This window comes from Kuraishia capsulata, genomic scaffold (genome assembly GCF_000576695.1).
Source record: "Kuraishia capsulata CBS 1993 genomic scaffold, Kuraishia_capsulata_scaffold_5, whole genome shotgun sequence".
Classification (NCBI taxonomy): domain Eukaryota; kingdom Fungi; phylum Ascomycota; class Pichiomycetes; order Pichiales; family Pichiaceae; genus Kuraishia; species Kuraishia capsulata.
In genome coordinates, this window is record NW_019172954.1 from 288,072 (window position 1) to 301,471 (window position 13,400).

At 47.7% G+C, this 13,400-nt stretch overlaps 10 protein-coding genes across 10 annotated transcripts in view; 5 read left to right on the forward strand and 5 right to left on the reverse strand.

Moving 5' to 3' along the window:
- Nucleotides 1-36: 36 nt before the first annotated feature.
- Nucleotides 37-882, forward strand: KUCA_T00004145001 (uncharacterized protein; the record flags this gene model as incomplete). The annotated part of the gene is made up of 1 exon (XM_022600849.1): nucleotides 37-882. The coding sequence occupies one exon, from the start codon at nucleotides 37-39 to the stop codon at nucleotides 880-882; it is 846 nt and encodes a 281-aa protein (XP_022460154.1).
- Nucleotides 883-1,644: 762 nt separating this feature from the next.
- Nucleotides 1,645-1,884, reverse strand: KUCA_T00004146001 (uncharacterized protein; the record flags this gene model as incomplete). Its single annotated transcript, XM_022600850.1, has 1 exon — nucleotides 1,645-1,884. One exon carries the CDS (start codon nucleotides 1,882-1,884, stop codon nucleotides 1,645-1,647), a length of 240 nt encoding a protein of 79 aa, XP_022460155.1.
- Nucleotides 1,885-2,316: 432 nt separating this feature from the next.
- On the forward strand, nucleotides 2,317-2,850 carry KUCA_T00004147001 (uncharacterized protein; the record flags this gene model as incomplete). Its single annotated transcript, XM_022600851.1, has 1 exon — nucleotides 2,317-2,850. The coding sequence occupies one exon, from the start codon at nucleotides 2,317-2,319 to the stop codon at nucleotides 2,848-2,850; it is 534 nt and encodes a 177-aa protein (XP_022460156.1).
- A 191-nt stretch (nucleotides 2,851-3,041) lies between these two features.
- KUCA_T00004148001 (uncharacterized protein) lies at nucleotides 3,042-5,641 on the reverse strand (the record flags this gene model as incomplete). Its single annotated transcript, XM_022600853.1, has 2 exons — nucleotides 3,042-5,512; nucleotides 5,605-5,641. The coding sequence occupies 2 exons, from the start codon at nucleotides 5,639-5,641 to the stop codon at nucleotides 3,042-3,044; spliced, it is 2,508 nt and encodes an 835-aa protein (XP_022460157.1).
- Nucleotides 5,642-5,837: 196 nt separating this feature from the next.
- On the reverse strand, nucleotides 5,838-7,280 carry KUCA_T00004149001 (uncharacterized protein; the record flags this gene model as incomplete). The annotated part of the gene is made up of 1 exon (XM_022600854.1): nucleotides 5,838-7,280. The coding sequence occupies one exon, from the start codon at nucleotides 7,278-7,280 to the stop codon at nucleotides 5,838-5,840; it is 1,443 nt and encodes a 480-aa protein (XP_022460158.1).
- Nucleotides 7,281-7,634: 354 nt separating this feature from the next.
- On the forward strand, nucleotides 7,635-7,976 carry KUCA_T00004150001 (uncharacterized protein; the record flags this gene model as incomplete). Its single annotated transcript, XM_022600855.1, has 1 exon — nucleotides 7,635-7,976. One exon carries the CDS (start codon nucleotides 7,635-7,637, stop codon nucleotides 7,974-7,976), a length of 342 nt encoding a protein of 113 aa, XP_022460159.1.
- Nucleotides 7,977-8,472: 496 nt separating this feature from the next.
- On the forward strand, nucleotides 8,473-9,756 carry KUCA_T00004151001 (uncharacterized protein; the record flags this gene model as incomplete). Its single annotated transcript, XM_022600856.1, has 1 exon — nucleotides 8,473-9,756. The coding sequence occupies one exon, from the start codon at nucleotides 8,473-8,475 to the stop codon at nucleotides 9,754-9,756; it is 1,284 nt and encodes a 427-aa protein (XP_022460160.1).
- A 632-nt stretch (nucleotides 9,757-10,388) lies between these two features.
- On the forward strand, nucleotides 10,389-12,962 carry KUCA_T00004152001 (uncharacterized protein; the record flags this gene model as incomplete). Its single annotated transcript, XM_022600857.1, has 2 exons — nucleotides 10,389-10,451; nucleotides 10,521-12,962. The coding sequence occupies 2 exons, from the start codon at nucleotides 10,389-10,391 to the stop codon at nucleotides 12,960-12,962; spliced, it is 2,505 nt and encodes an 834-aa protein (XP_022460161.1).
- A 176-nt stretch (nucleotides 12,963-13,138) lies between these two features.
- Nucleotides 13,139-13,363, reverse strand: KUCA_T00004153001 (uncharacterized protein; the record flags this gene model as incomplete). The annotated part of the gene is made up of 1 exon (XM_022600858.1): nucleotides 13,139-13,363. The coding sequence occupies one exon, from the start codon at nucleotides 13,361-13,363 to the stop codon at nucleotides 13,139-13,141; it is 225 nt and encodes a 74-aa protein (XP_022460162.1).
- Nucleotides 13,364-13,385: 22 nt separating this feature from the next.
- KUCA_T00004154001 (uncharacterized protein) overlaps nucleotides 13,386-13,400 on the reverse strand; it is a gene marked incomplete at both ends in the record, with an annotated part of 2,832 nt that continues 2,817 nt past the window's right edge. The window contains one exon of the mRNA XM_022600859.1: nucleotides 13,386-13,400. This exon is cut by the window's right edge and continues 274 nt beyond it. Coding sequence (XP_022460163.1) covers nucleotides 13,386-13,400 — 15 coding nt within the window.

The window sequence follows — 13,400 nt, forward strand, 5'->3', positions numbered from 1 at the left end:
CCAATCGCAAGCCTTTACTCGTCCTAATACCCACTTATGAGTACCGCTGCCGATCTCAAGCCCGGTGCCGCTTTACCGCCTCGCAAACGTGCTCGCACACAAGAGGAGAAGGAGCAGCGCCGAGTTGAGCGAATCCTGCGTAACCGCAGAGCGGCTCACGCATCGCGCGAGAAGAAGCGGAAACACGTCGAGTTTCTGGAGGAGCACGTGAACCGTTTGGAAGACTCCATTTCGGTGTACCGTTCCAACGAGGATCGTCTCAAGGAGATCCAGACGGAGTTGATCTCCCGTCTTTCCAAACTTGGGGGAGACGTTTCGGATCTGGACCTCACGCTGACACCTGTAATTGTGGTGGATCGTGTTGGCAGACTTGAGATGGATGAAGATGATGAGTCTGATCTAGACGACGATACTAGACCCGCAAAAGAAGTCAAATCGGCAAAACTTCAACCAAAAGAGCCCCAGTTCACAGTGCCTATCAAGAGGAAGCCCGAGGACTACTATCTCTCGCCTCCACTGTCAAATCTGGACTCTACATCGCCTTCTAACTTTGTGTTGAAGCTAGAAGGTGAAGACGATATCACGTCGAACTACTACAAGAGCCCACTCCCACTCTTCGATGAGGAGGACTTGATTGTCCCTTCGAACTTGGAGCTAAAACACTCGAGCCATCCCGAGATGGCCGAGAACGAAGATTCGGAAGAACAACTGTTGTCAGGTTTAACGAAGACGGATTCCAATCGGTTGCATCATCCAGCAGTGATGATCGTACACAAGGAAATTTACGGCAATGGTCGTTTTCACAGAGGGATTGAGACAGCGGACCTGGTACAAGTTTGGCGACACGAAGAAACTCTAACACCGTTCAGAGAGCAAGGCTAATGCCTAGGCTTGCCTTCTGAACGGCGTAGTGAGGCTTCTCGTGCCAAGCTCTGGACAGACCGAGATGGCTCTCCCTTAGTGGGAACCTCCGATACATCCGTGGATTTTTGAACTGTACGCATAGGCAAGACGTGGTCAGCAGCACCATTGATCGCGTCGGAGTTTGACTTTGACGACTTTGTTCTTTTCGAGTAGGGTGCATAGAGTACGGCTGAATGGGTGCTTTGCGTGTGTATTGTGTGATATGTGGCGCTCTTCCGAGCGACTGATCCTGGCAATATCACGAATGCTTCCTTCAGCACTTGGTTTTGGTTTGGGTTAATAAGCTAGTTTAAATTGATATTTTGAAACGATAGGTGTAGAGAAAGTGTAATTTGAGAATCGGAAAGGCCATCCTGAGAATCAGAAGAGTGCCCACTTTTGCCATGCCTTTCCAGGAATTGAAGGTGATTTAGATCGATTCATATGATGGAACCTGGTAACGAAGCTTGTGTTGGTGGAAGAACGGTGTTGATCTATAAGCTTCCCGTCTTAACGGCATCATCAATGATCATCTACATTCCAATATTAATAAAGAAAGGGACTACGATACTCTCAAATCAAGAGTCTCATTAACTGGGAACTTTATGCAAAATCTGGAAACCAGATATCGAAGCTGCCAATATTAACAGCATGCCCTCGTGGTTACCAGTAAACCCTACCTCTTCTTCAACTACATCTCCATTTCCGTTTTTGTCGTATTTTTCAGCCTATACTATAGAATTATTCGATCTTGGTGATCTCCAAGGTTGGTGGGAGAGACTGGGACAGCTTCTTGGCCTTCTCCTCGTCGTCAACGGTCAAGGTGTACAGACTCTTGGTTCCTCTGATCTTGAACTTGGTCTGCTTGAATGGCTTACCGACAGAGTTCACCTTCTTGTTGACCTTGATAGTGGCAGTCTTAACGTCGCCTCTTCTGGACAGTTCAACGAACTTCTTGATGTCTTTGATTTCTTTCTGCATGGGTGTTAGTACGTTGTCCAGGGACTTTTCATGGACCTGTCATGGTTTCCCCATTCATGTTCACGTTCCCGTAAACCATAAATGCCGCAAAACCAGATGTGACAGTACCTAAGACATGTAATGGAGTACATACGGCCATTGTTGCTGTATTGGGGAGTAGATGGTGATTCGAAAGAGAGATCTTTCCAAACGCTTTGAGCACCAATTTTCCAGGGTGGTTACAAAAGTTTCGGACGCTGGTGGGCGTGTGCCACCGAAGATGCCATCGAGCCGCCCTTCTTTCCAAAGGAGGGTCGTTTGCCCTAATCCATGTCAGGTGATTAAGATCTTGTCGTGTATTCTCAAATACAACCATATGAGTTTCCCACGCCTTGTCTTACTTCATCATCACTGGCGTGTGGCGTTTTATAGGTGGAGAAGTTGACTCAGGTCATGTTCAAGAAGAGAGTCGTTCAGGGCACGAGGCGACAGCGGTCACAGGAAAAGCCTACAGGGGGTAGGGAAAATAACGCTGGTGATGGTTCGGACGCCAGTTCCGGCACAGAAGAGGACATAGATCGTGGTGTGGTTAAAAAGAGGAAACTCAAGGATGAGAAGCCAGTTGTGACAGAGAAGACAGAGAAGACAGAGAAGCCTGTCAATAAGGACACCACATCCTCAGATGCAAGCACTCTTCTCTCCAAAAGCGATTCCGCCACACGTACAGACCGGCTTGTTTCGGAGGAGTCCATGTTGCTTGAGAAAGATGCCAAGCGAAAGAAGGACTCGGTGATGAAACGTGCTGCCAACGTGGCTGCCAACGTGATTCTCGATTATCAGCCGGATGTTTGCAAGGACTTCAAGCAGACTGGATATTGTGGTTTCGGTGACACATGTAAGTTCTTGCATATTCGTGACGAGTTTACGAAGGTCAAGCCCAAGAGACGTGATTGGGAGGAGGTGATGAAAAAGAATAAGAAGTGGTAATAAAGGTCGCGTATCTTCGAATTGTACACTAGAATTGGAGATCGAAGTTGCTTTGACTCAAGAAACTTAATCTGCTGATGATCGCTAACAAATATTAATCATAGGGACTACCTAGATTCCGCACATAATATCCCGTAATCTATGCTTCGTAGTTAGTGTGTGATGTACATGTCATTTTCCCTAAACATTGTCTAATTTTCACCTATCAGTTCCTTGGATCTCTCATATATCTCCCAAAACTTGTCCGAAGACCCAGCTGGATCACGCTTCACGTCTCTGTAGATCTGCCGCACAATCATGTCATACCGCGACGACTTTAGCCTGTCAACACCTTCCAGCTGGGAGATGTAGTATCGGCCAGCCACCTCGATCCACGATAGCAAATCTGGAGACCACGAGTATGCATCGCCGGTTTCAAGCATCACCAGAGGTAATCCTGTTGGTGTTAATTCGATTCGTTCGACGTTTGGAACAGATGATACCCTGTCTAGCGGGGTCAAGTGATTCAGAATGGGAGAAAGGGAAACACCGAGCGCTATCGCCTGTTGCTTGACAAGATCCCAGGTGAAAATCTCACCTAGGGAAGTCACCGCTAGTAGTTTCGATCCGTTACACTTGAGTATCGGCACGGGACTGCCCACCTCGATTGTGGGTAGTAACTGGCGACCGTTGCTCGAGATCACCATGATAGAGCCGGTCTCACTTGCGAGCACCCAGTACTCATCAGCGTGACCCACACACGCAATGATCTTGTTCGGAGTAAAAAGTTCAAAAGTGCGACCGCGAACGCTGTCATGACCCAAAACACGCGTGTACTCATTCTCATCATCTTCTGAGTTGCGGATTTCCAACAAGTTGGTACCGTTGACGGCAACTTTGAGCAAAATTGATGGCTGGTTCTTGTGGTCCGCAAAGACTGTTGTAGGGCAAAGCGTGGCATTCCTGAGATATTGTGGGTACTCCACTTCTTTGCGTTTCTTCGACGAGACCTGACCCTTGGCCGGCTGTATTTTGGTCTGGCTTATTTGTTCGATTGTGTCTATGGCATTATCATCATGGCCAACGTTCTCGGGCTCAATCACAAGCTCATCTCGAAGAGCGCTCACAGCTGTTTGAAGACCGAAACGAGGGAGACGATACGAAGGCTGTGATAGCAAACTGTTCATGGCCTTGGTCGTTTTCTTGAACTCAATCTTGGGTTTCTGAGCTGCACTGGATGCCGATAAAAGAAGTGGCGCTACCCTCTTCTTTCCTCCTTTAGTTATTGTCACTTTTTGCGAGGATAGCGTCAAATTCACTGCTGGTTGCTGCTTTTTGGGAGAGGCATCGGGTTTGGGCGAGAGACGTGGATGCCGAGGACTTACTAGGACAGCAGAATCCTGGCCCATAAGTCTTTTGAGATGATCGGACCCCTTTTCTGGATCCAGCAGTTCTGCTTTCTCTTCGAGAAGCAATTGCTCAACACTCTCTGGGAACACCATACTTTCCCTATCGACACCATAGCGATGCAACTGAGCATCGTTCCTCTCAAGTGGGATGACCTTTCCAAGTTCATTCTCTTCAAATTGAATGGCGGTAATGGTACCATCTAAGGAAGACAAAAATAGACCAGACCCGTCTGGCGTCCACACCATATCTGTGATAGCTTTGTAGCAGACCTCGCTCGCAATGAGCAACGGACGTGCCATATCAGTCTTCCAGATTACGAGAGACTTATCCTGTCCAGCAGTTGCCAGAACACTGGCTACGTCATCGTCCTTCTTTGCGTCTTCAACTTCAAACAGTCGTGGTGAAAACGCCACCACTTCGCAAGGGGCATCATGGCCAATCAGACTAATATCTGAAGCCCAGTTGCCTCTGTTAACAATGGCCACAGAAGTAACAGGACCGTTGGCTGCATTAGGGGCGGCAATATGCTGACCATCAGGTGACCACGAACAACGACGAAAATATGTGCTTAGGGGCGACTTCTTGAATGGATCCACCACTACGTGTTCCAGCGAGAAAGTGAGATCTGTAGGGGAGGTCCGGTGGTACCGAAAAATACGCATTGTTCTGTCGTCACTCGCTGTGGCAAAGTACTTGTTTGCGGGATCGAACACCACTCCCTTAACATGTGATTGGTGAATATCAAACCGCTTGATCTTCTCGAAGGTGGTACCGTTCCACACGATGATTGATCTATCCAAACCAACAGTCACTAGAATGCTCGAATCAGGGGCCCACGCCATATCCTGGATGTCATTGTCGTGAGCAACCAGCCTCTTTCGCACCGTCCAATGCTCCAGATCTGCGGCCTGGTCACCAAACGACGCGTTCAGTCTGTGCTCTATAGTAGCTCCCATGGCACGCGATGCCTCTTCATCTTTTTCCCAAATCAGCACTATCTTATCATCCGAACCAGAAGCAAGAAATCGGCCACTCGGCGAAAATCGCACCGTAGTTACGGCACCAGTATGACGACTCATAGAGCAGAGCGGCCGCGTGAGAGAAGAACGCGGGTCAGCAGTTTCTGCCAATTCAACTCCTTGCTGGAAGTTTGTATACCTTAAAATTGAAGCCACAGACCATATTTTGATCTTTCCATCCAATCCACCGGTGGCAAGCCGTTTTCCGTCTGAACTGATGCTCACAGAGTAAACCTCGAACTTCCTGTGTTCCTCTTGTGGGGGTTAGTGATCATTCAAACGGCACAGCAGACAATACTCAATCGCATATTAGACAATTCAACGCAATAAAGGTGATACTACTTACCCTGGTGGCAAAGCCACGGCAATTTTAGAATGTGCATTGTGTGAAGCTTTAAACAAAGCGAGTTGTTGGCTTGTTACGAAGTACAAATGTACGTGGAGAAACAAGTCTATGGTCGTGCGAGAATACTAAAAAATGCGACATCGAGTGAGTTGTACTAACATAGACCAGACACTACATTTTGAGTTTCAGAATTTTGTATTAGACAGTATCTATCCCTGCTTCTATCTCTCTATCTACAGGCCATACTCAAGCTTAACGGCGTCACCAAAACGTTGAATTCCAAGCTCGAGCTGATCCAATGGAACAGCAGCATAAGTTCCTCTGAAAAAGATGTGGTCGCCAAAAGGAGGTGCGTCCTCGGCGGGGGTCTTGAACCAGGAACCTGGAATCATCAATGAACCGCACTCGAGTGCCCTTTCGTAAATTGCATTCTCCACTTTGAGTGGATCTTTTCCAAATTCAACGTACTTTGGATGCTTAGTCACATCAAAGAAAACGGTGAAGAACATACCAGCAACGGGAGGAACATAGTGCGAAATTGACGAAGGCACATTCTTGACAATGGAGTTTATGGCAAAGTCTCTCTTCTCGGTGTATTCGTGACGCAAGCCAATCAACCAATCAAGATAGCCCTTTTGACCCCAGCGGTTCAAGAGACCTTGGACCAAAGACTGGGAGAAGCCAGATGCGGTCTGGATCGAAACTTCATGCAATCTAACGTAACGCTCAAGCAGATTGTCCTGGGCAACGATCCAACCGAGTCTCACACCTGGGGCAAGCACCTTGGAGAACGAGTCAAGGCGAATGACTCTGCCATCGGTATCGATAGAGATGAACGAAGTCACCAGTGCCTTGAGAAACTCTTCGTGAGTTTGTGCGACGGGCTTCTCTTTATCAGCACCATCAGCAGCAACATAAGGATCCATCTGCAAGAAATAGTATGGCTCATCCTCAACAATGAGGAAGTCATGCTTCTGCGCAACTTTGTAGAGCTCCTTCCTTCTTTCAGTTGGAATACTAGACCCGGTGGGGTTCTGGCCAGTGGGGATGGTGTACAGAAGAACGGGCTTCTTTCCTTTAGCTGGGTCCCAATTGGTCAGAATTTCGTCCAACTTGGCGGGGATTATTCCGTCGTCATCCATGGGTGCACCAACAAACTTGAGGGCCTGCGATCTGGCAGTCTCAAGGGCAGAAGAGAATGTGTACTCCTCTACAATAATGTGGTCACCGGGGTTGCAGAAGGTTCTGAGGGTAGCATCCCAACTCTGGGTATTACCCACGGTTGTGATAAGTCCCCAATCATCGTATGGAATACTGTGGACCAGCTCGGTATGTCCCTTGAGGAATGCAAGCAGCTCAGTGTGACCTTCGGTGAAACCGTATTGCAGAGATTTGGCGAGGGAGACATCTCCAGCGGCAGCATTGTTCTTCAACACATCTACAACAGTAGTGTTGGAGTCATCGGTAGGTTTAGCATCAATTCCATTTGAGAAAGGTGGCGCTGGCGAGTAAGCGACAACCTTCTCGAAAGGAAAGTAGTCTGGTAGGGGCAGTCCACCACCAAGAAAGACAATGTTTGGGTCCGAAAAGTACTTGAATGCGGACTTGAGAGGCGAAGGCTCACGGCGCTTGGCTTCCTCCGAGAGGAACTTGGAGAAATCTAAAGCCTTTGTCATTTGTGGGTTGATATGAAGAAGAAGTGATGGTCGGAGGAGTGAGATATCGTCCGTGCTGAAATGACTCAATCAACTCGGGATTAGGAAAGGCACTACACGGCTATCGACGGGACGGCTGTTGGCGGCTGGAACCGGTGGAGAATATATCCCGAGATAATTTGGGCAATTGCTTACTCAGGTGGTAAAGGCTTGTCAAATTTAGGGAAAAATAAGGATATACAGATACGGCATTTGAGATCGTTGGCGTATTGCGCATAAGCGCTTCAGTCAAGGCGGATTTGGAAACAGAGGATGTCAAAAAGCTATTCAAAGCATATAAGACTGGTGATCTACGCCATTTGAATTCCAATTTGTATGCTAATAGACTCGAATGTTTTGAAAAGCCCTGGTACGTTAGTATATGTGATTGTCCATCCTGACAACTTCGACACAGACTTATTACTTTTGCGCCGTGGCTCATCCCGATCTGATAGTGGCCCATTGCCGCATGTTCTAAAACCGCTGAGGGGTCTGTATTTGGCACATTTCACGTTGATTATCGGGAAAAATGGAAATCTAGCCAATGCGCCATCATCTATGAGCTTTTGGATTAATGAATCGGCTTCCTTTAAGACTTTTCGTGATTACGCCTATCCCCGGATCAGATATTCTCTACAGATCGCAGCGCCGTTTCCAAGATACAGTGCGGCAATATAATGATAAATACACTTCATGACATTCTTGATTTCGAGGATTAAGGAAAGTGACCCGGAAGCCATTAAGACCTTGATCTGATGGCTCCACAGTCAGTTCGGTCAGAAATGTTGTCTCGTTTTGAGTCCCAGTTTGAGCCCCCAGTCCTCTGTTATGTCTACACACTAGTGGATATCGCTGTCACCTCGTCCCAGCCTATACCCCGGTAACCAGCACTTTCCGGCTCAAACCAAAATCTTGCCGCACCATTCTCTTATACACACTGAAACCATATCTCCCCCTACAGAGAACACTTCATTACTGACCAGTGCTCACCGTAATAATTCTCAATTTGCGGTCATCTCCGTGTCGTGTCCCACACACCCAACAGAGTCAATCCAATTTGATCAGTTTGCACGACCCGCAGACATAAGCTTTGGCAGTGACCGGCCCTCTTCGCCCATGACTCTTTCCTCGGTTGGATAACGTTTCGTTGCGTTCACTCTATTAAACTGCTAAAATGGATGTTGTTTTAGGCTCCCAGTGGGGAGACGAGGGAAAGGGAAAGCTGGTTGATGTGCTTTGTGACGATGTTGAAGTTTGTGCACGTTGCCAGGGTGGAAACAATGCTGGTCATACTATTGTCGTTGGAAAAGTCAAGTACGACTTCCACATGCTGCCTTCTGGTCTGGTTAACCCCAACTGTTTGAATCTGGTTGGATCCGGTGTGGTTATTCATGTTCCATCTTTTTTTGAGGAGCTCGAGAATCTCGAGAAGAAGGGCTTGGACTGTCGTTCGCGTCTGTTCGTCTCTTCCAGAGCTCATCTTGTGTTTGATTTTCATCAGAGAACTGATAAGCTCAAGGAGGCAGAGCTTAGCGAGAACAAGAAGTCGATTGGAACCACCGGAAAAGGTATTGGTCCAACGTATTCTACTAAGGCCTCTCGTTCGGGAATCCGTGTTCACCATTTGGTGAGCGATGAGCCTGAATCGTGGGCTGAATTTGAGGCTCGCTTGAGAAGACTTGTGGACACCAGAATGAAGAGATATGGCGAGTTTGAATATGATTTTGAAGATGAGTTGGCTCGTTACAAGGAGTACCGCTCTTTGCTCAAGCCGTTTGTTGTTGACTCTGTCGACTTCATGCACGACGCAATTGCCAAGAATAAGAAGATTCTGGTCGAGGGAGCGAATGCTCTCATGCTTGACATTGATTTCGGTACGTACCCTTATGTGACGTCTTCAAACACTGGTATTGGAGGTGTTCTGACTGGTCTTGGTGTTCCTCCAAAGGCAATTCGCAACATTTACGGTGTCGTCAAAGCATACACCACTAGAGTGGGCGAGGGCCCCTTCCCCACTGAGCAGCTTAACGATGATGGTGACAAGTTGCAAACAATTGGAGCCGAGTATGGTGTCACTACCGGCAGAAAGAGACGTTGTGGATGGTTGGATCTCGTGGTGCTCAAGTACTCTACTCTGATCAACGGCTACACCAGTCTTAACATCACCAAGTTGGATGTTTTGGACACCTTCAAGGAGATCAAGGTTGGTATTTCGTACTCCCTTCACGGTAAGAAGTTGTCGTCTTTCCCAGAAGACCTCAATGCTCTTGCCAAGGTTGAGGTAGAGTATGTCACTCTTCCAGGTTGGGACGAGGATATCACATCCATTACTTCCTACGAAGATTTGCCCGAGAACGCGAAGAAGTATCTCAAATTCATTGAGGACTTCGTCAATGTGCCCATCGAGTGGGTTGGAACCGGACCTGCCAGGTCCTCGATGTTGACTAAGAAGATCTAAAGCGACCAGAATTTGTAAGGAGGTATACGGAATATTCACTAGAGTTAGAAATGAAGCTGAAGAATTGTAAGTGTAGAAAGAGAGATAGACTAATTAAGTCTATCTGCGCTCTTTTGGTCTAACTCTGAAAGTTACCGTGTCCAGATAAACCACACCACTTCATCATAACAGTCCTCTTTACAAACCCAATAAACTAATATCTGTATGTTTTGGAATCATCTACTTGGATATACCTTTAGGTGCAACTGTGATTCCGTATATACAGCGTATATTCAACCCATTCTGAAATCCCCAACACCACTGAATAAACTGTGCGGCGTCGTTTTGGTCAACCCCACGAAAGGCGTGCCTTCACCATACATCACGTGCCCACACCTTATCATCGGCAAACCAGCCTGGCTTCAAGGATGAAACGAGGAACATAGCTGTTGACATCTTCTTGTCTTCCAAGAAATTCACGCCATCGCATCCAGATTTTCTCATTGATCATCATCGGAATTGCATTCTATTGTTACAGTGGCGCTCTGATTGGTCCGTCTGCTCAATTCATTTACAGCCGCCTGTTGCTGCTACGCCATAAGTTTGATCTGGCCTCTCAACCAAAGTAGCGAGTTTTCGTTCAACCCGCAGCCATGTTCTCTAGAAGAAGGTCCAGAAGCAACTTTAGGGACTCCTATACAGGTGTCAGTTCAACGGTATGTTATTTGGTTTTCTGATTTTGGATAAATTCAGCCCCTTTTGATTCCTTTTTTGTCCAATTCCAGCCGTTTTCAATGGCAGCCAACCCCATTCTGGTACTAATTCCCATTTCCAAGCCAACCTCGGATGTCAGACCAAGTTCTGGAGCCGTTGCAGCAGCTACCGCCATTGGGAAAGCTCTCAAGAATGCAAACGGATCGGTAGTCAACATGTCTGTCCCTGGCCACACCAACAGTCTCCAGAGCCGTTCAAATGGATTCGCTCGCTCGTCCAGTTTCACTCACAGACCACCATCAAGGACCAGTTCATTTGTATACTCTCCTAGCAGACAAGCCTCGGTCGATAACTTCGAAGATGCCCGAGAGTCCTTCAATGAGACCCCGGCAAGGCCCTCTGTGCGCCCCGGAAACACCGTGAGGCACAAGGTGTCGTTCTCCTCGGAACCGCCAAAACCGAAGATGGTGAAGAAGTATGTTCCCTCGCGTAATGGGCTGGTTGCAATAGAGGTTCCAGCTTATGACCCCCCTTTACCGCGTTCAAAAGTTCCTAGATCAAGTTCCATGGGAAGTTTGTCGCTCGCAAACAAGCGTGCGGTCAACTCGAGGACGAACTCGCTCACTTCTGCTAGACAGCCAGTGAAGAAAGCCAGTTCTGCTTCCTTCTACAGGCCAGAGCCAATTATCAAAGAGGACGAGGAGTTGTCCCATGCGGATGTAGAGAGAAACCAGCAACTCCACGATGAGGCTGAGGTTCAGAGGATTACCGACGAGCAGTTTGCCCTTCTTGTGGCTGAGAAAGAGCGGGAGATTCTCGAGCAGATCAAGTCTGATCTGGGAGAGGCCGAGTCCGTGTATTCTGCGTTTTCTGAAAAGGGGAGAGAGGATGCTTCTAAGGTAGAATTTGAGACTTTGCCAGTTGAGGCGACCGAGGTGGCAAAAACACCAACTTTGGAAGAACCAAAGGATATCCCAGCTGAAGTACCAATCATTTCTGAAACGGAAGTTCCGGTTGATGATTCAGTGTCAGCTAAGTCTGAAGCAGCTGGAATTCTTGTCACTGATAAGCCCGACGTTGCCGCTGAGACTCCGGTAGTTGACAAGTCTGATGTTCCGACTGAAACCGCTCCACAAGTCCCAACCCTCATTGTCAAGCAAACAGAAACTTTGGACGAAGACCATGATGCATCCAGCACAGAACTCAATTTTGTGTCTCACTATTCAGACTCTAAGGAGATGATCAATCTCTATAGCGAGCAAGATTCTGCTCCTCAGACTGGAACTTCAGATTATCTCACTTCTTCGAAGTCAGAGGCCATTTCTCCTTCTACCAGTGCAACGAGCGAGTATAGCACCGAAGAGCCACAAAAAGCGTTCGGGGGACCAATTAGTATGGCCCAGCAACTTCGTTCAGCAATGCCTGGTCTTTCCAATGGAGCTCATGATATCCCAGAGAGATCAGCAAAGAGGCCCGTTTCTGCGCAGGGGATTCAGGATCCTTCTCTCCAGAGAAGAAGGTCTGCATTGAAGCAATCGTCCAGGACATCGCTTTCATCTGCTTCAAAGCCATCCCCTGCTGCCCAGGCGTATCTTTCTCTCACGACTGCAGAGAACACGAGACTGAATGCCCAGATGTCTCAAACATCTTTGAACGTTTCTCAGCACTCGCCAGAGAAACCGCAGTCATATGCTGCTCCTCAATCACAACATTACGCTACCCCTCCACCTGCACCTCCACAGCAGCAGAAACAGCAACAACCTTCTCCCATGCGCAACGCTTCTCTCAGAAGATCCCTTAGACCTCAGTCAGAAGGCCCAGGAACACTTCGTACTAGTTTGAGAGGACCTCAGTCTACTCGCAAATCTGTCCAACAACCCCAACAAACCCCTGCTGTTAACGGATTTGCAGCTGCAGCTGCTCTGCACAACCACCATCAAAACCAGCAGAACCAGCAGAACCAACAGAACCAACAGAACCAGCCTGTCAGGCCTATTTCCAGACAAGGCCTTCAAAAGCCGTATGCAAAATCTGATGCACAATTGCGGGCTGCAGAGCTCTACAAGGTTGCAAATGCCACTAAAGGCGGATACGTTCCTTTCGATTCCGAGCTGAAGCGCTCCTCGAGTTATGAAAAGACTGCACCAGCTCCTGATGCTGGTTTCCGCAAGATGACAATGCGCGACGAGTTGGAGCCAGCGATTGCTTCAACATATGAGCAGCAGCCTACTCCAGTCAGTACTGGCCATAATGGCAACTATAACCGTGGTTTCAAGTCTAGGTTCGTTGACTCTGATGATGAAGATGTTCATATTCCTTCTCTGTCGAAGTCCAGCAACGGAAACATGACTCGAACTTTGAATGGCCAGAGAAGTGCCAGTGATATGCGCCAGACAGCTGTAAAGACTAACCAACCGAGGTTCTTTAGTGAGGCTGCTGAGCCTGCACAAGCAGCACCCGAGGAAAAGAAGAAACGGTTTGGCAAGCTGAAGAAGTTATTTGGAAGGTCGTGAAGGCATAGGGAAGAATAAGAAGAGGAGGTTTGTTCAAAAGATTATTAAGACAAGCTAAGAAGCTCGTGAAAAGTTTCTTTCCAATATCAAAAAGTGCTTACAAGTCAACAGCTTTTTTTCACGATAAGTGTATCACCTTTATTTTACTTTATATGCAGATCAAAAGCCTTCTGGTTTTACGTTTCAAACTCAACAACGTTGGACGACTTTTCGTCCAAAGACATTCCTTCCATCGAACGCAACAGCTCGGTATCGTGTTTCCTATCTTTGTGCAAGACGTCCATGTCATTTGCCGTTGTTGGAACATCAGCTAGTGATCCCGCCTCTGTTGCGCTTAGCAGGTCCATTTCAGGGTCCAGAGGAGCGGTAGAATTGCCGAAGTCATCGTCATCGTCATCCATAGACGAGATAGTGTGATTCCGGCTACGACGCGTCGAG